Genomic DNA, 16,605 nt, shown 5'->3' on the forward strand with positions numbered 1-16,605 from the left:
GGGCGACTAATCACCAGACCCCTGCAACAATGGCGCACGCAAAGCGGAAGCGGAAATTCAGAGAGCCAAAAAGCAACTCTCTCGCTCTGCTCCCCGCTGTGAGTATTCCCTCACTCTTGCAACACTTTCCCAAGAGTCTCGGTAACATTGTATAAAAGTTGCCACAAAGCGGCAGCTGGGCTTCAGCCTCAGTCACACACACACACGCACACACATATATAAACATTCACATACGCACCAATACACAGGAAAGATGCAGATGAGCTGCGCATTATATGAGTATGCATAAAGGAGCAAAAGTTACTCGTGCACTGGCAAGTGCATTTGCGGTAAGCCGTCATGGCGTCATGGTCGTTGCCCCTGCCCCTGCCTCTGCCTCTGTCCCCGCTCTCTTTACCTCCCCCCTCATTTACCCCTGGTGCTCAAACGGCCCAAGTTAGGTTTAAGTCTGCATCCTTGTTGCTGTTGTTTTTGTGTGTTTCTTTCTACCTTTTCTTTTGTTTTTGTGCATTTAAACGAACGAACGAACGAACGGCCGCCATTTCGAAGGATCACTTAAGCATATGCCCAGGCACAACCCAGCTCACATATGTGTGTGTGTGTGTGTGTCAGTGTGTGTGCTAAGCGTTTGCATTGTTATGCTGTTGCTGCTTTTTTTGTTTTTGTTGTACTCTTTGTTGCAGTTCTCTGTGTTTTAATATCTGTAAGTACGGCACTTCTTTAGGCAGCAAAGCAACAAAGCGACTGTCACAGGGCGAACAACAAGAACTGCAATAAAACCTAATTGTTTCTCATGCCTGAGCAACTTGCTTAGAAGGCAGCTAAAGCTAAGGCAGCGGATCAGCTCTCAAGTCACTAAGATGCAATGCCATTGAATCGGAATATATGCATCATGAAAATCTATCGAATCGATATCTTCGATTTAAGTGAAGCAACTTATCAATCTCTCAGCCAGCAGCTGCTTTTCCATGGCTGCTTGTTGCTTTTGGCTGTGGCTGTTCTCGTTTCTTTAAGCGGCTTTTATTTTCTTGAGCTCTTGTTATGGTTATTGTTGCCGATACGAGCTTGAGCATGTGTAGCATATAATAGCTTCTGTTGCTGCCGAGCGTCTTTTGCTAGTCGCAAGACTCCTCCAAATCTCCATGGCAACGTTGCCCCAGTTCCCAGCTCCCAGTTTCCCAATAGCACCACAATGCAATTGCCAATGTATGTGTGCGTATCTGTGTGTGTGCGTCTGTATTGTAAAGGATGGAAGAGAAAGTTGCGGCTCCATCGATGCGTTCGCAGTTTTTGCTGTTGTTTGCGTTGACTCCTTCAAAATATGCAGCAAAATGCTCGAGCAGCGCACAAAACCAATTCATTATCTTTCATTTTGGCACTCACCAAGCACCACAAACACACACACACACACACACACACACACACGCACACACACTCGTAGTACACACACACAATGACAAAGAGCAATGCACAAGGCACACTTTTACACTCACTCTGTGAATCGCACAACGCACTCGAAGCACGTCGCAACTTGACTTTATTTTCGACTCCTCGTCACCCTCCCAGCCACACACGCCCCCCTTCCCGCTAACCGCCTCCGCGCGTACTATGCGGATTTTAAAGGTTTTCTATGCCAGCATTGTCTAAGTTCGCAAGAGCGAAGCGAGCGAGTATGAACTCGGCTCCGACTTGCACTTAACACAATTTCGCGGCACACAAAAGACTTTCACTGCGACGCAGCAGCAATCGAAAAACGTTCCACCACCTTCGCATCACCCAGAACCACTTACTCCCCCGCCCACACCTCTTCGCTTCTCTCTGCTGCAAATGAGTGGACCAAGTTTTTTCTTGCCAAGCGAATTATGCGCCGCTTTTCTTGCGCCATCAAAGCGTGTGTGTGTGTGGGTGGATGGGAGCGAGTGTGCGTGTGTGGAATGGGAGCGTGCAACGCCTGAGGCGTCGTGGCGCCACGTGGCATAAATTAATCTTCCCACTAAATTTGCTTTCGTATCTCTCTTCCATCCCCCAAACTTCTAAACTTCACAACGCATCGCATCTTCGAGCAGATATTTGGACCAGGCGGCACCAAATTGGAGGAAGACTACGATGAGCCGCCAGTCACACTGTTGCGCGGTCCACCCGGACCACCAGGTATCTCAGGCAAGGACGGACGTGACGGACGCGATGGCAGCAAGGGCGAACCCGGAGAGCCTGGCGAACCAGGCTCGCTGGGTCCACGTGGTCTGGATGGCTTGCCTGGCGAGCCTGGCATTGAGGGACCGCCAGGATTGCCGGGCTACCAGGGACCGCCAGGTGAGAAGGGCGATCGTGGAGACATTGGTCCACCTGGTCTGATGGGTCCGCCTGGTTTACCAGGACCTCCCGGATATCCTGGCGTCAAGGGAGACAAGGGCGACCGTGGAGACTCAGTAAGTAAAAGTCAGTTTGTAATCATAATCGATTCCTAATTGTTCGCAATGCATTTTCAGTACCGTAAGATGCGGCGTCGGCAGGACGAAGGCATGGCCGATGCGCCCCATATGCCCACCATTGAATACGTAAGCACACGCTTCCCAATTTAGTTAGCTTTACACCCAATAATCATTGTATAATACAGCTGTATGGTCCCCCTGGGCCACCTGGTCCCATGGGTCCGCCTGGACACACTGGAAGTCAGGGCGACCGCGGCTTGGATGGACGCAAGGGTGATCCTGTAAGTAACTCTGCGCTATATTCTTTTAGATTATCTTTTCAATACTCTTTTCTCTTTTCACAGGGCGAAAAGGGACACAAGGGCGATCAAGGACCCATGGGCTTACCTGTAAGTAGAAAGAGTTTCTCAACCCCCCTCGAAAATTGTCTTAATCTCTTGCATTTTTCTTTTAGGGTCCAATGGGCATGCGCGGCGAATCAGGACCTTCTGGTCCTGCGGGCAAAGCCGGAATTCCGGTAAGTCACAGTTGATTAGCTTTTTATGTTTACATCCATAACGATTTTCAGTTTATTGACTTATTAAAAATTGAGTGTTTGGCTTTTATGTTGCTACAAAATTGTTGTTGATCATCATTTTGCTTTGGGTAATTCGTTTAGTTGTTCTATTTGTTGATGTGACTAAACTCTAACCATTTATATGTACTCGTGTCTCTCCCCTCTCTCTCTTTCTTTCTCTGCTGCCAACTGGAACAGGTGTGGGGCGACTACTAATACAACTTTAATTATTAATAACAAGCACATTGCGCCAAAAGTCAAATGAAATGCGACATAAAGCTACATAGCGAACACACACACACACATATATTTACACATACACTCTTAAGCACACTCACACATAATCACAGAGGATGCAATCAAGCTGAGGAGGAAGCAACAAAATAAACAGAACAGAGAAGAAAAAGAAAAATATAAAAGAAAAAAAAGTGCATAAACTCGCATAGGAAATATTATCGCGCCTGCTGCGTCATTCAGTTTTTATCGTCGTATATCTATGTAGTATATAGTCGCGTATCGTATCGAATATAGCGTTACAGCCTAATCAGATCTCTGTGTATATGTATGTATAGAAAGTTGTACATACAATCGCCCTATGTACATACATACATACCAACCGAGAGCATGCCCCAATAGATATTTCCATATGTGTATGTACGAATATATACTTAATTAAGGAGATCCCCAGCCTTGTCCGTCCCCGATTCCCCACCTCACCCCACTCCCACATAGATAAAGCATGCAACTAACCAGCAAAAGAAGTTGGAGAAATCTCCCAGTAAATACAAATAATAAATTCATATCAATTGAAACACAACAGAGCCCAGAGAATTGTGTGGTGAGAGCAGAGAGCCCAATAATTATTTATATATACATACATACATCGTACAAACAAACAATGAACGAGCAAACAAACATAAACATGAGCCCAATCAGCATCAGGAGCAGACTCGAAATGAGAATCACAATGAGAATGAGAAACAAACGAGCATAATTATTTCTATACAAAAAGCGAAGAGAAGGGCTATCGAACATGATATTTACATCTATCAATTGAGTCAACCAAACTCAACTAAGTTCAGCCCGTCAATACATATGCAATTACATATACATATGCAGAGAATACCTTTACAAACACGAATACATATACACTTTCATATACAAATTGAGAGGGAGTCAGGAACGCGTTCGAGGCAAGTACACAAATAAGCACAAAGAGCCAAACAAATAAACAAACATGCATACAAATATACAATGCAAATATTTTAATTGCATTTCATTTGCCGCTGCCGAGCAGAGCAGAGCAGAGCTGAGTCGAGCACCAGCCACAGCCACAGCAGCAGTAACAGCAATTGCATAAATCATACGCATCGTGGTACATGGCAAAAAATGAAATATGAATCATTCAGCATGCGTAGCTTTGAAAAAATAAATAATATTGAGATCTGAGAACATAACTTGATGCGAGAGACAAGATTCTTAATCTATTCAAAACATTCATTGATTGCCAGCCAATCAATTCAAAATTCGAGATTGAGGTGTTGTGTCTTTGTTGCTGATGTTGCTACTGTTGCTGCTGTTGCTGCTGTTGTTGCAGTTGCTCCTTTTGATTGCTGTTTTCAATAGCTGCATTGTTATATTGTTGCATTGTCGTAGGTGCCGTCCAGAGGCTTTGTCGAATAATCAATTTATAGTATACAAAGCGATATATTCAGTGCTTGACAAAGGAAATGAAAACACACAGAAATATATTTATAAATACAAGCAAAGCAAGATACATCATGTAAGTGAAACAAATCATTCGGCCAGAGCTGCAGTATTACTCCCAAATAACTCTGTACAATGCTGTAAACTGTAAACTATAAACTAGCATCTCTAAATTATCCTGTTCGATGTGTTTTATGTCTACAACAAATACGAATTCGAATAATTGATAACAAATCTCAGCACACTCGTAAATAAAATGTACACGTAATGCGATGCGATAACAACAAAGAGCTATCTTCCAATTGTGCATATTTTTCAGTGTTGTCTATGTTTATCGTGTGCACTCTGAAGCGCGCTGTCACATAAATTAGTTAGGCTAAAGTTGAAATATATATATATTTACAATAAATACTATATGTATATTCGAGTATATATCAAATGACATTGGAAAGCACAAAAACGTGTGCCATCGGCTGGCCGGTGAAGAGCAGATACTGAAAAGAACGGCCTCTGTATACCCTTATTCCCCTTCCCCTTATCAATTGATGATATATCATACATAATTGTAGCATGTCTCCTATTGGTTTCATCAAACATCTCAACTAAAGCAACAAAGTGACTCCCACACAGCAAAGTGCTGCTGTATGAATTCACATTTAATAAACGAGAATTTGACATGCGCCATTTCTAAGGCCACAAATATAAAATGTCAACTCTGAAAACAATAAATGGCAACTGCTAACGAAATCAATTATACGATATGTATGTATATACATATGTGTATGTGGTAATATAATAAAAGTGGCTCAGCATTTGCATATTTTCAAACACTGACAAAAAAAATGAGGAATGAGAGAAGCGAAATCAATGTAAAACCCATGAATATGCATAATATGGAATAAAGCCTCCAAGGATTACGCAAAATGTTTCACAAAATCACAAAGAATAGTATGTCAATTTGTTTTCAATTAGATATAGATGCAGATGTCAGCCCCAATTGGAAACCTACCCGCAAACATTTTGCATGTCAATTTTTAATTTATTCGCATTCAACTCTCAATGAATACGAATACATATATGAATATGAATACGAATACGAATATGTTAGATTAGCCAACCTCGAGGTGTATATAAAATGTCAACTAAGAATAAGCTATGATACTTGCTACTCTTACTCTCACTTGATCAGCTTTGGAATGACGCCAAGTGGAGTCCAACTAATTCACATTCTCTTTATCTATATCTAACTATATGCCCTCTCTAACTAAAGCCTTTTGTCTAACTAAACTCATTGTAATCATGATCCATAGGCTAGAATAATGAATTGTTCGAATTACAAAAATGCGCATTACTCTTAACTTTAACTTTAACATGTACTTTAACTTTAAATTTAACATTAACATTAACAATAATATTATACATAAACAAGAAATGGAAATGAAATTGAGAACAGAGAACAGATCGAAATGAATATTGACATTATAAGCTGCTAACGTTAATCATAAGTGTACATTTGTTAATTACGTACTAAACAAAGTTTTTGCAATTAAATAACATAATTATACTTATGTATGTATTTATGTGTATTTATGTCTATACACGTAGAGATTGTGTACTATATGTATGTTGCAATTTGCCATTGCCATAGCCATTGCCATTGCATTCGCCAATTGCTAATTGCTAATTGTAATTGTCATACGCCATTTGCCATTCGCTATTGGCCATTGCAATTGGCCCTAATGAAAACAGAATGAGACCGAAATGAATGTAAAACGCTAATCCAAAAGGCATCGCCTTGACAGGGCAGCAAATTGTAAAGCGGCTAACGAAATCAATATCATTTTCATATTAATTATGCATTTTCAATAAAGTGATGGTTTTTTACTAAAACACTCTGTTTGTGTCTATGTAATATTTAGTTTATAATTAACCACAACAACAACACACACACACACACACACACACAAACACATTTTTATGCAAGTGACTTTGGACTTGCGCCTGTTGGTTAGGCAACACTTTTTTGCCACGCTTATGCTGCCGCTTCTCTAATCTGATGCTTATCCTTTTTCATTCTCAATTGCTACAGGGTCCGCCTGGGTTGGATGGCATGAAGGTACATTAACCAGCTTACCAAAAGAGCTCTTTGGATTGATTGATCAGTATCTTGTAACCAAATTAAATCTCTGTTTTCGCAGGGTGCCCAGGGCGAGACGGGTCACAAGGGAGAGCGTGGCGATCCAGGATTGCCGGTAAGCACAGCCCATTTAATTGGATAAAGTAGATATATCTACACACACACTGTTACTAGTATACATATATACATTATATACATATATGCACATACACACACACACACACACACACCCGAACGTGTGTTGTTATTTACCTTGTGTGGTTGCTAATTTGAATAATTTGTGTTTCTTCTTTTTATTGTTTATTTTTTCTTGTATGCATGCTCCTCTCTCTCTTTTGGCGTCGTACACTGTTTTCCACCTATGCAAACCCCACACGTATCTCAACTTTTTCCACCCACACACACACACACACACACGTACATTACACACACAATTTTAAACGCACAAATACACACACACAAATTATATACACTGTGACGTGACCCGTCCCTTCACGTCTCGTCTCGACCCTGTGCTAAAGGGCACCGATGGCATTCCTGGCCAGGAAGGGCCACGCGGCGAGCAGGGCTCACGAGGTGATGCTGGGCCGCCGGGTAAGCGGGGACGCAAAGGAGATCGCGGCGACAAGGGCGAACAGGGCGTGCCCGGCCTGGACGCACCCTGTCCGCTGGGCGTTGACGGGCTGCCGTTGCCGGGCTGCGGTTGGCGGCCGCCAAAGGTTAGCATGCGTTCCAAGCAAGCGAAATACTCGCATTTCACTTTCTAATTGGCCAACTCCAGCTTCAGCGTGGAGCGTGGTAATTTGCATGCGCCACGAGCTAAAACCTAAAACTATGTATTCCTACTCGAATTTCCTTCCTGTGTTATTGTTGTTTTTTGTCACTAACTCGGCTAACTCAAACTCTTGCTTTTGCACACTAACACACGCAAACGCACCCGCAACGCACACGAACACGCACACACGCACACGCACATATGTCATCTGGAAACAATGTGGTGTGGCACAATGGAACATGGCACAGGAGCCCATCATCTCAACGCCCATGCACAAGGATTACTTGCCAGATGTAACGCAGCCGGAGAGCAATGCCAGCGATTACGAGCAGGAGGAAGACGAGGAGGAGGAGCAGGCCGAGGATAATGAAAACGAATATGATGAATATCAGGAAAATTTGCATAACAATGACTAAAAATGGATAGCGCAAGAGTCAGACGCAGAGCCAAAGAGAGACAGAGAGAGAGAGAGAGAGAGAGAGAGAATCAGAGCCGGAGGCAGAGTCAGATCCAGAGAGAGGCAAACCCAGAGCTAAATCGACAAAGCGCAAACATAAACTCAGACACTGAAACACAGCCAAAGCAAATAGATTCCCTACACACAAACACACACTCATACACACTCACACACACTCAGGACAGACTGACTGACTGACAGACAGAGGAACAGAATGGCACGCACTGGATAGCACTCGTCGTATAGTTAAGCATTTCCGATTTCCGCTGCGAACTTGGCTCTGTTTCGCCTCCGTCTGTTGACATATGCAATTAGCGCTAACCAATGTAAAGTGGCTGGCTGCTGCCCCCAAACTACGTCTAACTACTGTATATTCTATTAGCATACGCACACTCACACTTCCCCCAACAAAAACACACACACACACATAGTTCCCCTCTTAGAATAACTAAACTCACATTCACACTTAAACACTCGTAGTTAGTCGTCTCGTATGTTAAACTCGTAATATCGTATCGTATCGTTTCTATTGGTTTGGCTTGGTGTTGGAATCGCTTTGTTTCTTGGTATCTCCTTTTGCACTATGCTTTTCTTGCTATAGAATTATGTTTCTACCCTCACAGGAGAACTGGCAGACGTGGCTCAAGGACGAGTTGAACGCGCTGCAGCATACGAATCCGAAAACAAAAAACTAATTGCCTCAGCTGATGCAAACGCATGCGGTTCCCATCCCTGCCCCATCAGCAGCAATGGTCCATGGACGAGGATGTGCATCTGCAATATTCAAATGAATCTTAGTGCTTTGGTTATACTTTTACTCGTAGTTATTTGTTATTGTTAATATAGGAATCGAATCGATCAAAGCTATGCTACCTACCATAAACACACACCTGCGTGTATCTACTCTTACTCTTACTCTTATATGTACACCTACACCTATCACTACTCGTATTTACATACCATACATACATGCATATGTAATGTATACATACAAAAACACATGTGCCAAAACCTCTGAGAACTGCAACAGTTGCCAGTTGCTTCGTTCAGTTGCTCACTCAGCTCGATAACTCCAATCTAGGCATTTTACAAAAGTTACATTTATTTGTAGTCTTAATTTACATGCATACCACATACACACAAAAACACACACATACACATACATATACTATACATATTTTAAATACTTTAATAATAACGTTGTATCTACTTTATTGATATTCCCTCTACTTTTTCTCCTTTTACACTAAGCAAACAAAATATCTAAAGAAATTAAAATATTTTAATAAAAACAAAAGTTAATAAAATTCTTGCTGTATTTTATTTTACTACAAATGTAAATACTCATTTAATGGAATATCAAACGAGGAGGTGGAACACCTGACCTAGATGCATAAATGCACAAATATAAGCAGCAAGTAACGATGAATTTTAGTTTTAAATGTTTAATCAGAGCTTACATGCCTTACTATACATATACATTTATTTCAAAATTTCAAGGGCTAGTAGACGACCCCAAAAGATGCAACAAATTGATGACCCACCCTAAAATGTTGCATTACAATTAAATAACTTTTGTATTTAATTGACCCCGAAAGTATGCAACATTAATATTTTAACCAAAAATCACAGCATTTCAAATAAAAATATTCCTTTATGTACATGACCCTAAAAGTATGCCACAATAAATAGGTGTGTGAGTAAGAGAGTAAGTTCATGCCGGTTCCAATAGATGGCGCTGCAAATGATTTTTTGTACATTTGCTTGCTGATGATTTCTGTTCGCCTGGTATTTCATCGGCTGAGTTAGAACTTTTGAGCCTTTCACGCCGACTTCAACTGACCAACAACAACAACAACAACAAATTTAGTCAGTACAACAACAACTACAACAACATCAAAAATTACAACAACAACAACTACATTTGGGAAAGAGCAACTACCAAGCGCTGTTGGCAAGTTGGCTAGTGGTATGAGTAAGTTCACACCGACTCCAATAGATGGCGCTGCGAATGATTTTTTGTAAATCCGCTTGCTCATGATTTCTGTTCGCCTGGTATTTCATCGGCTGAGCTGGCACTTTTGAGCCTTTCACGCCGATTTCAACTGACCAACAACAACAACAAATTTAGTCAGTACAACAACAACTACAATAACATCAAAAATTACAACAACAACTACATTTGGGAAAGAGCAACTACCAAGAAATCTGGCCGATGTCGCTTGCAAACCACAACTTACAGCAGTTGGATTACCAGGCTAACATAAAGCAGCAGCAAGCAGTTGAAGTACAGAAAGTCACTTTCGACAGATGCCTACATAAGACAGAGAGAGTATTTTCTCCCGCTTTGAGAATCCATAGAACAAAGCTGAGCATCGCTGCTGACAAGTTGGCTAGTGGACAAGTCGTATGACCAAGTTCATACCGACTCCAATAGATGGCGCTGCAAATGATTTTTTGTAAATCCGCTTGCTCATGATTTCTGTTCGCCTGGTATTTCATCGGCCGACTTGGCACTTCTTAGCCTTCCGCCCCAATTTCAAATGGTCAACAACAACAACAAAGCAGCGCATCGGCTTTGACGAGTTGGTTGGTGGACAAATTATATGCATACAGGATAATTCAAAAACTAAAGGACGATTAGATTGTCTTTTGGCATGATAATATTCACAACAACAAATATTTAGATCAGATAATGGATAATATATATTGGTTTCGTTAATAAGAACTTCGAAATGTATCTTTGGTATATGTTTTATTTATTTTTTAATGAATTGTTAACATTTTGAAATGCGAACCGGACGAATATATGGGGTATGTTTCGAATACAGCCGCGCTTACTCAGGCATCTCACTACAGTGCTGCCACTTGGCGTGAAAATTGAGTAAAAAATGTGGCAATCTCAACGGACACAGGAGCTAAAGCTCGCTGCTATAAAACGGCAAAGGAGCTTTTACATTGGAAGCTTTCTAGTTACGTTAAATTTGAAAGCTTGGCATTAGAATGGAAACGATAAACGGAAATAGTTTTTGCAACCGCAAGCTTTCCGTTTCAGAATGAGCCGCCCCTTAATGCGAGCGCCAAGTTCTACAATATGTGCATATAACATGAGAGTTCTATTCGCATGCAGTTGCATAAATTACGTAGCCGCCCCATTGGCATAGTAAATCGGTTCGAAGTGCACCCAAGCTCGACAATGTGGTTGAACCGAAGGTTATTTGTGGCCCTAAGCAAAATTATAATTTTCATAAATTGCCAGCCAATTGCTGATCTTATCGGGCACCATAACCTGCGGTGGCCACAAGCACTTTAAATAAGACGGGATTCGTTTCAGCCCAGCACCTCCCACTGGAACAACAGCAACAAGTAATGGCCGGCTTCCCCATTCAAGATACATATATACGTGTATGCAAATAGGGATTTTGTAGATGTTGAGCATTTATTGTTTGTAATTTGTTAGAACACTTTACATTTATATTTAAACGCCAGAGATGCGACGATAAACTAGAACTACACACACAAAACAATTTGACAGTTTAATTGGTTTCATTTAATAATTTACGCATCAACAATACTCGCATTTTGGGGTATTCTTTTCATCAGATAACTCGAATCTATATTTAGTAGAATTGCAATTGAGTTTTGAGCATTCGTTTACATAATAGTTTGAGGGTTTGAGTATACTATATCGATTTTAGTATAGTATAAAATATAAATAGAGACTTTTTTAATTAACAAATAAGGCTACTAAATTAGAACATTGAATTAGGCAAAAGATTGAGTTGAGGTTACAGTTGACAACATTTAATTAACAACGTCAGAATATCTATTCAGCTAATAGTACTCGCAACTGGTAATCGTAATCGTAATCGTAATCGTAATCATTAGAAGTTGGAGTCGAAGTGGAGTTTTGGGAGATTGGGAGTTTGGGAGTTGTTGCCTGTTGAGTTGTTGTTTAGCTTTAGCATTAAATTAGAATGTACATTTTGATATATTACTAGTTTAATTAGTGGCAAAACAGCTAACCAGCTAACCAATCACCAAGTCAGACCAATATGCAAATCGATACAGTTAGAACGAGGTCTTGCCAAAGATGAAGTTGCCAGGCGCGGTCGCATCCTCGGCGGCAAAGTACTCCTTCCACAAGGCGGAGAACTGTTCCCGATTCACCTCGCTCTCTCCCTGGGCCATCTTGGCAAACGCTTCCTCGCACTCGGTCTTGTCGAGGCCATAACTGGAGCAGACGAGCGTAAACTCAGATACATCGATGCCACCGTCATGGGATGCGTCCTCCAAATCGAACATAAAGTTCATGTACGTATTCTGCCAGTCCATCACGCTGCTGGGATCCTTGGCGTAAGCGTCCCACATGTTGCACCACTCATCCACGCTGACCTGCCAAAGGGATAGATAGAAAGAGGGAACGAACAAGACGGTTAAAAGCATCAGATTAATGCGTTACGCCCAGAACGCGTTGAAAAGGACATAAAGCGTCTAGCCAGTTGCCAGTTGCCAGTTGGCAGTTGGCGAATAACTAGTAGCGAGTAACGAGTGGAAGGAGGCGACAGCACATAAAACATCATAATGGCACTAGGTGGTCGATGGCAACTGGACTGAGGTGATTCAAGCGGGAGTGAGGTGATCCGAGCTGCTCGATAGAAGGTAGAATGTGTGCTGGTCGATGTAATTTATGCGGCCAACACATTATGCCCCCCCTCGCATTATGAGCAATTTTTTCACTTCGGAACAGAGGAGAACACGGACCGGACCGGACTGAAGCAAACAACGGCAATTACCGCAACATCAGCAATCGACGCCTTGACCAAATTCAACAAACTGCCGCTGCCCCTTGACCCGCCAGGGAGGAGGAGTGTAGACTCATTGCTAATATTGGGCCAAAGACTTTGAGCATATTTGGCTTGGTGGCTTCGGGCTGCAGGCGTTGTTGCTGCGGGGTGGTTTGGCAATGTTCGAATGTGGTCGGTCATAAATAAGCAAACACTAAACAATGTGCGGCCAGTGCCATCAATTGCAGCGGCAATCCAAGTTACCAAGCCACCAAGCCACCAAACCACCAAACCACTGAAGCACCGCAACCACAACAAACACCCCCGAGTTGAACTAACTGCATATTTTTTTATGTTTATTGCATCTAAGTGCTACGAGTTGCCAAATTGAAATGCCAAATAGGCCGCCGCATATCCTTGACCGTGTCGTGGCTCTGCTGGCAATTGTTGTGTTATTGCTGTCGTTGTTGCTGTTGCTGTGGTCGCATGTCTCATGTGTAGTCATGTACTCTGCCTATTATCTATAGCTGAGCTGTCTGCTGTGTGCTGTAAAGTGAGTTAGGGCAACAATAATAAATCCAAGTCGGGGCAGCACAAAGCCAAAAACTGCACAAAGGCCACAAACAGTTGACTTCAGCTTATTTGCAGCAAACTTCGTCAAGTTGCTGGCTACAAGCCAAAACTTTGTGGCTATCTGTGTCACAATCAAAGTGAGGCCACACCACCGACCACTGAGAAATGCAATGGCAACAGCCACTGCGTCTCAAAAGGCAACTGCACCTGTTTCGCACATGCAGTGAATTTGTGAGAGGCTCAACTGAATCGTGTGGGCTTAAACTGGATTATTTAATTTCGTGCCCGATTATCCCATGACCTGATACTCTCACTGGTTGCACAAAACCAAAGTCTATTTGGTTCGAATAAACTTTGTCTCTCGTTCTCTCTTTTGTAATGAGCATCGGCCTAGAAAACTAACTCAAGTCGTGGCCCGGAACTGAGACTGCATTGCTCAAATAATTCACAATTCAATTTCCGTTCATTGTTGTCGACGTGGAATTTGCTTACTGTACCCAACAGTTCTCCTGCTTCCCCCCTTCCCCATTCCCCACCCTCTCAGGCTCCCCAACTGCACACTCCTCTCGAATAAAAAGAAAATTTATGAGCATTTTTTGTGCAGTATGCGACCGACTTTGTAATGCTTGTCGTTACAACACTCACACACACATATATATGTATAGTTGTGGATGTGCGAGTGCGTGTGTGGTGGTGAGGCCCACTTGTCAGCTGCTGTCACAATGGCATCGAGTGCAGTCCATAGATTTCAGCACTTTTGGCACTGACAATGAAGCCATTCAAATGGCGAGCTGCAATCCCGAGCCCCAAAACGAAGCACTTGACATGTCAGTTGTGCTTTTTTTTTTTATGGTCTGCTCTCGTGGCTATATAGCGCCACGCATCCAGCTTGGATTGTGAGATAAATAGTGGTAGAATGTCACAGCTCACCTGGCCATCGTTATCCTTGTCGGCCTTCGATCGCAGACCATTCCAAATTTCCATCATGACATCGTAAGTCTCCTTGTTCTTTGGCGTTCCCTTTGGCCATTTGCGAAGAGCGCACACACGCTGCAGCAGACAGTCGAAAAAACAAACAAACATAAATTGAGTTATCAGTTACGAGTTGAATAAACAAAAAGTGAATTGGCAAACGCCAAGCCAAAATAGCAGAACACAGCATAGCAGAGAAGAGCCAACAAATAGAGTCCGAGAGAGAGAGAGAGAGAATTCCATGCAAAATCAACAGAGTGCCGCAAAAAATGCCACTGCAACTTTGCAGCATTCACATTGTTGCATTTAGTTGTGCTTCTTTTGTGGCTCTTGTTGTTTTTCGGCGATTCAGCTGCTGGTCGATAAACATCGCAGGTTTGCATATTTATCAGCAGCGTTTACTGAATTTCATTACAACATTTTTCCACATTTGTTTTCGAATAATTTAAGAGAATCCTCCACTCGCTCTCTCTCTCTCTATTGCTTTCTCTTTCTCTGTTCGGCTGGCGCATTTCCGCTTTGCCCTTCACTTACCTCGATGGCCTGCTCAAAGTCGTTAACGTCGATTTCGCCGCTCTGGTTCACATCTGCGGGCCAATTCGCCATTGCGCATTTAGCGTGAATTGGATTGCATTGTTTGCATGTTGTGTCCAGTTGTTGGTCAGTTGGTTATTTGTCAGCAGCAACAACAATAGAATATATAGAAAATAGAGGATGCACATTAATAAAAGTTAAACGGATCTCATGGTGCGAGAGAACGAGTGTCACACACAGCACACAGCATACGAGTTAACTGCACAGCTGCCACCAAATTGCACTTCCTGTCTGCACACTCGGCAGATTTTCACATTTTCATATTTTCAGATTTTCGGATTTTTTTTATATTTTTGGATATGGCCTCATCTCTCAGCTTATGGCCCCTTAGGTTTGGTTTGGCGTGGTAACGACGACAGCACAAACGACAACGACAACGACAACGGTGTGCAAATGGCCACTTTAAATTTCAGTGTCAAGTATTTGCTGCTTGCGTTTTATGGCGCCAACAGGCAACAACAAATAACAGCTGCTGCCAAGCATGGCAAATGGCCAACTGCGAACAGCCAACAGGCAACTTTGAAGCCGCTTTTGCTGGACTCCACTGTTTGCTGCTTAATGCTAACTGTTAGGTAATTAGTCATAATCGAATAGTACTCAAAATTTGTGTGGTTGGTTGAGTCCGAATCTCAGTCCAAAGGCCGAAGTCCATGAATCTTTTGTTCAAGAGAGTTGCAAAAAGTGTTGCCTACTTTTGAGAGCAGCCACTGCAATACTTTCTGCTTTGTAGAACTTGCCACAATGGGCATAAAGTTTTCAACTAAAATGGCTTTAAAGCATACTGCATACAGCACATTTGGCATTTGGCTAATGGCAACGAGTACAAAGACACTAAGAGCAATGCGCATATGGTAATACTTGCAGTTAAGCACACATTATGTATACGCAGCGTGTGTGAAAGAGTTTCGTTGGCAAATTGAATTGCAAAACGTGCAGTCGACAACCAATTGTAGATTGGAGATTGCACTTAAAACATTATCTCAATACTGCAATGTAAATAATTTCACAATTGCAAAAAGTTATTCGTTCGTTAGTCTTCGCTCAGGTAATAATGTCATCACGAGTAGGAGTTATAAGAGTTACCATAACTTGTGTCTTACAATTCTTCGAACACTTTCGAGTGGCTTAACGTGTACTCACCAAAGAACACATTGAACAGGAACAGCAGCTTCTTCTTGCGGAAATCGGAGATGGACATTTTGTATTATTGTTGACTTTAGTTTAGTTGCTGTTTAAGTTGAACTTTTCCTTCGACACTCTTCAGTCAGCTGTGGAATACGAGAATCGAAAATTGTCTAATAAAATTAGATGGTTAAAAGAAAGAGAAAGAGAACAATAATAATAATAGAATAGTTTAAAATTTAAAGTGCACTCAATTAGGGGCGGACACGTTCGAGTGGGCGTGACAGTCAGCGCAATGTTGGCCCGCTGATGACTCGTAAAAAAGATGGGCAAGAGACGAAATCGGGCTCTGCTCTCGTTTTGGGGTCTTAAATTGTTCTCTTCAGCACATCGCCCCGCCCCGCGCGTTAGTTTATGCCAGCTAATTCAACCAAAGGAAATAAAATAAAACTGTCTAAGGATGCACAAAGGATGCGCGCGTAATGCAAATGCA

General features: G+C 42.1%; 2 protein-coding genes across 20 annotated transcripts in view; one reads left to right on the plus strand and one right to left on the minus strand.

Moving 5' to 3' along the window:
- The window catches only part of LOC133839403 (collagen alpha chain CG42342), a 70,141-nt gene extending 60,797 nt beyond the window's left edge, over positions 1 to 9,344 (plus strand). For 3 of the 19 annotated variants that reach the window (XM_062270925.1, XM_062270926.1, XM_062270931.1), the window contains 9 exons: positions 2,067 to 2,429; positions 2,490 to 2,558; positions 2,618 to 2,713; positions 2,777 to 2,821; positions 2,887 to 2,949; positions 6,785 to 6,811; positions 6,894 to 6,947; positions 7,354 to 7,551; positions 7,856 to 9,342. In XM_062270925.1, coding sequence (XP_062126909.1) covers positions 2,067 to 2,429; positions 2,490 to 2,558; positions 2,618 to 2,713; positions 2,777 to 2,821; positions 2,887 to 2,949; positions 6,785 to 6,811; positions 6,894 to 6,947; positions 7,354 to 7,551; positions 7,856 to 8,023 — 1,083 coding nt within the window. In that variant the 3' untranslated portion in view covers positions 8,024 to 9,342. Of the gene's footprint in view, positions 1 to 2,066; positions 2,430 to 2,489; positions 2,559 to 2,617; positions 2,714 to 2,776; positions 2,822 to 2,886; positions 2,950 to 3,186; positions 3,872 to 6,784; positions 6,812 to 6,893; positions 6,948 to 7,353; positions 7,552 to 7,855 lie in introns of those variants that run through there. The other 16 variants (XM_062270930.1, XM_062270932.1, XM_062270933.1 and 13 more) reach the window with 9 other exon arrangements.
- A 2,120-nt stretch (positions 9,345 to 11,464) lies between these two features.
- Positions 11,465 to 16,285, minus strand: LOC133837480 (calexcitin-1). The gene is made up of 4 exons (XM_062268256.1): positions 16,131 to 16,285; positions 14,931 to 14,983; positions 14,355 to 14,474; positions 11,465 to 12,459 (listed from the first exon to the last, which is right to left on the minus strand). Exons 1-4 carry the CDS (start codon positions 16,186 to 16,188, stop codon positions 12,136 to 12,138), a joined length of 555 nt encoding a protein of 184 aa, XP_062124240.1. The 5' UTR covers positions 16,189 to 16,285; the 3' UTR covers positions 11,465 to 12,135.
- Between the last annotated feature and the right edge of the window lie 320 nt (positions 16,286 to 16,605).

This window comes from Drosophila sulfurigaster, chromosome 2R, assembly GCF_023558435.1.
Source record: "Drosophila sulfurigaster albostrigata strain 15112-1811.04 chromosome 2R, ASM2355843v2, whole genome shotgun sequence".
Lineage (NCBI taxonomy): Eukaryota > Metazoa > Arthropoda > Insecta > Diptera > Drosophilidae > Drosophila > Drosophila sulfurigaster.

Coding starts and splice junctions, on each gene's coding strand:
- LOC133837480 (XM_062268256.1), bottom strand. CDS start 16,188: ATGTCCATCTCCGATTTCCGCAAGAAGAAGCTGCTGTTCCTGTTCAAT. Junction 14,984..16,130: donor CCTGTTCAATGTGTTCTTTG/GTGAGTACACGT, acceptor ATTGGCCCGCAG/ATGTGAACCAGAGCGGCGAA. Junction 14,475..14,930: donor ACTTTGAGCAGGCCATCGAG/GTAAGTGAAGGG, acceptor TGTCTGCTGCAG/CGTGTGTGCGCTCTTCGCAA.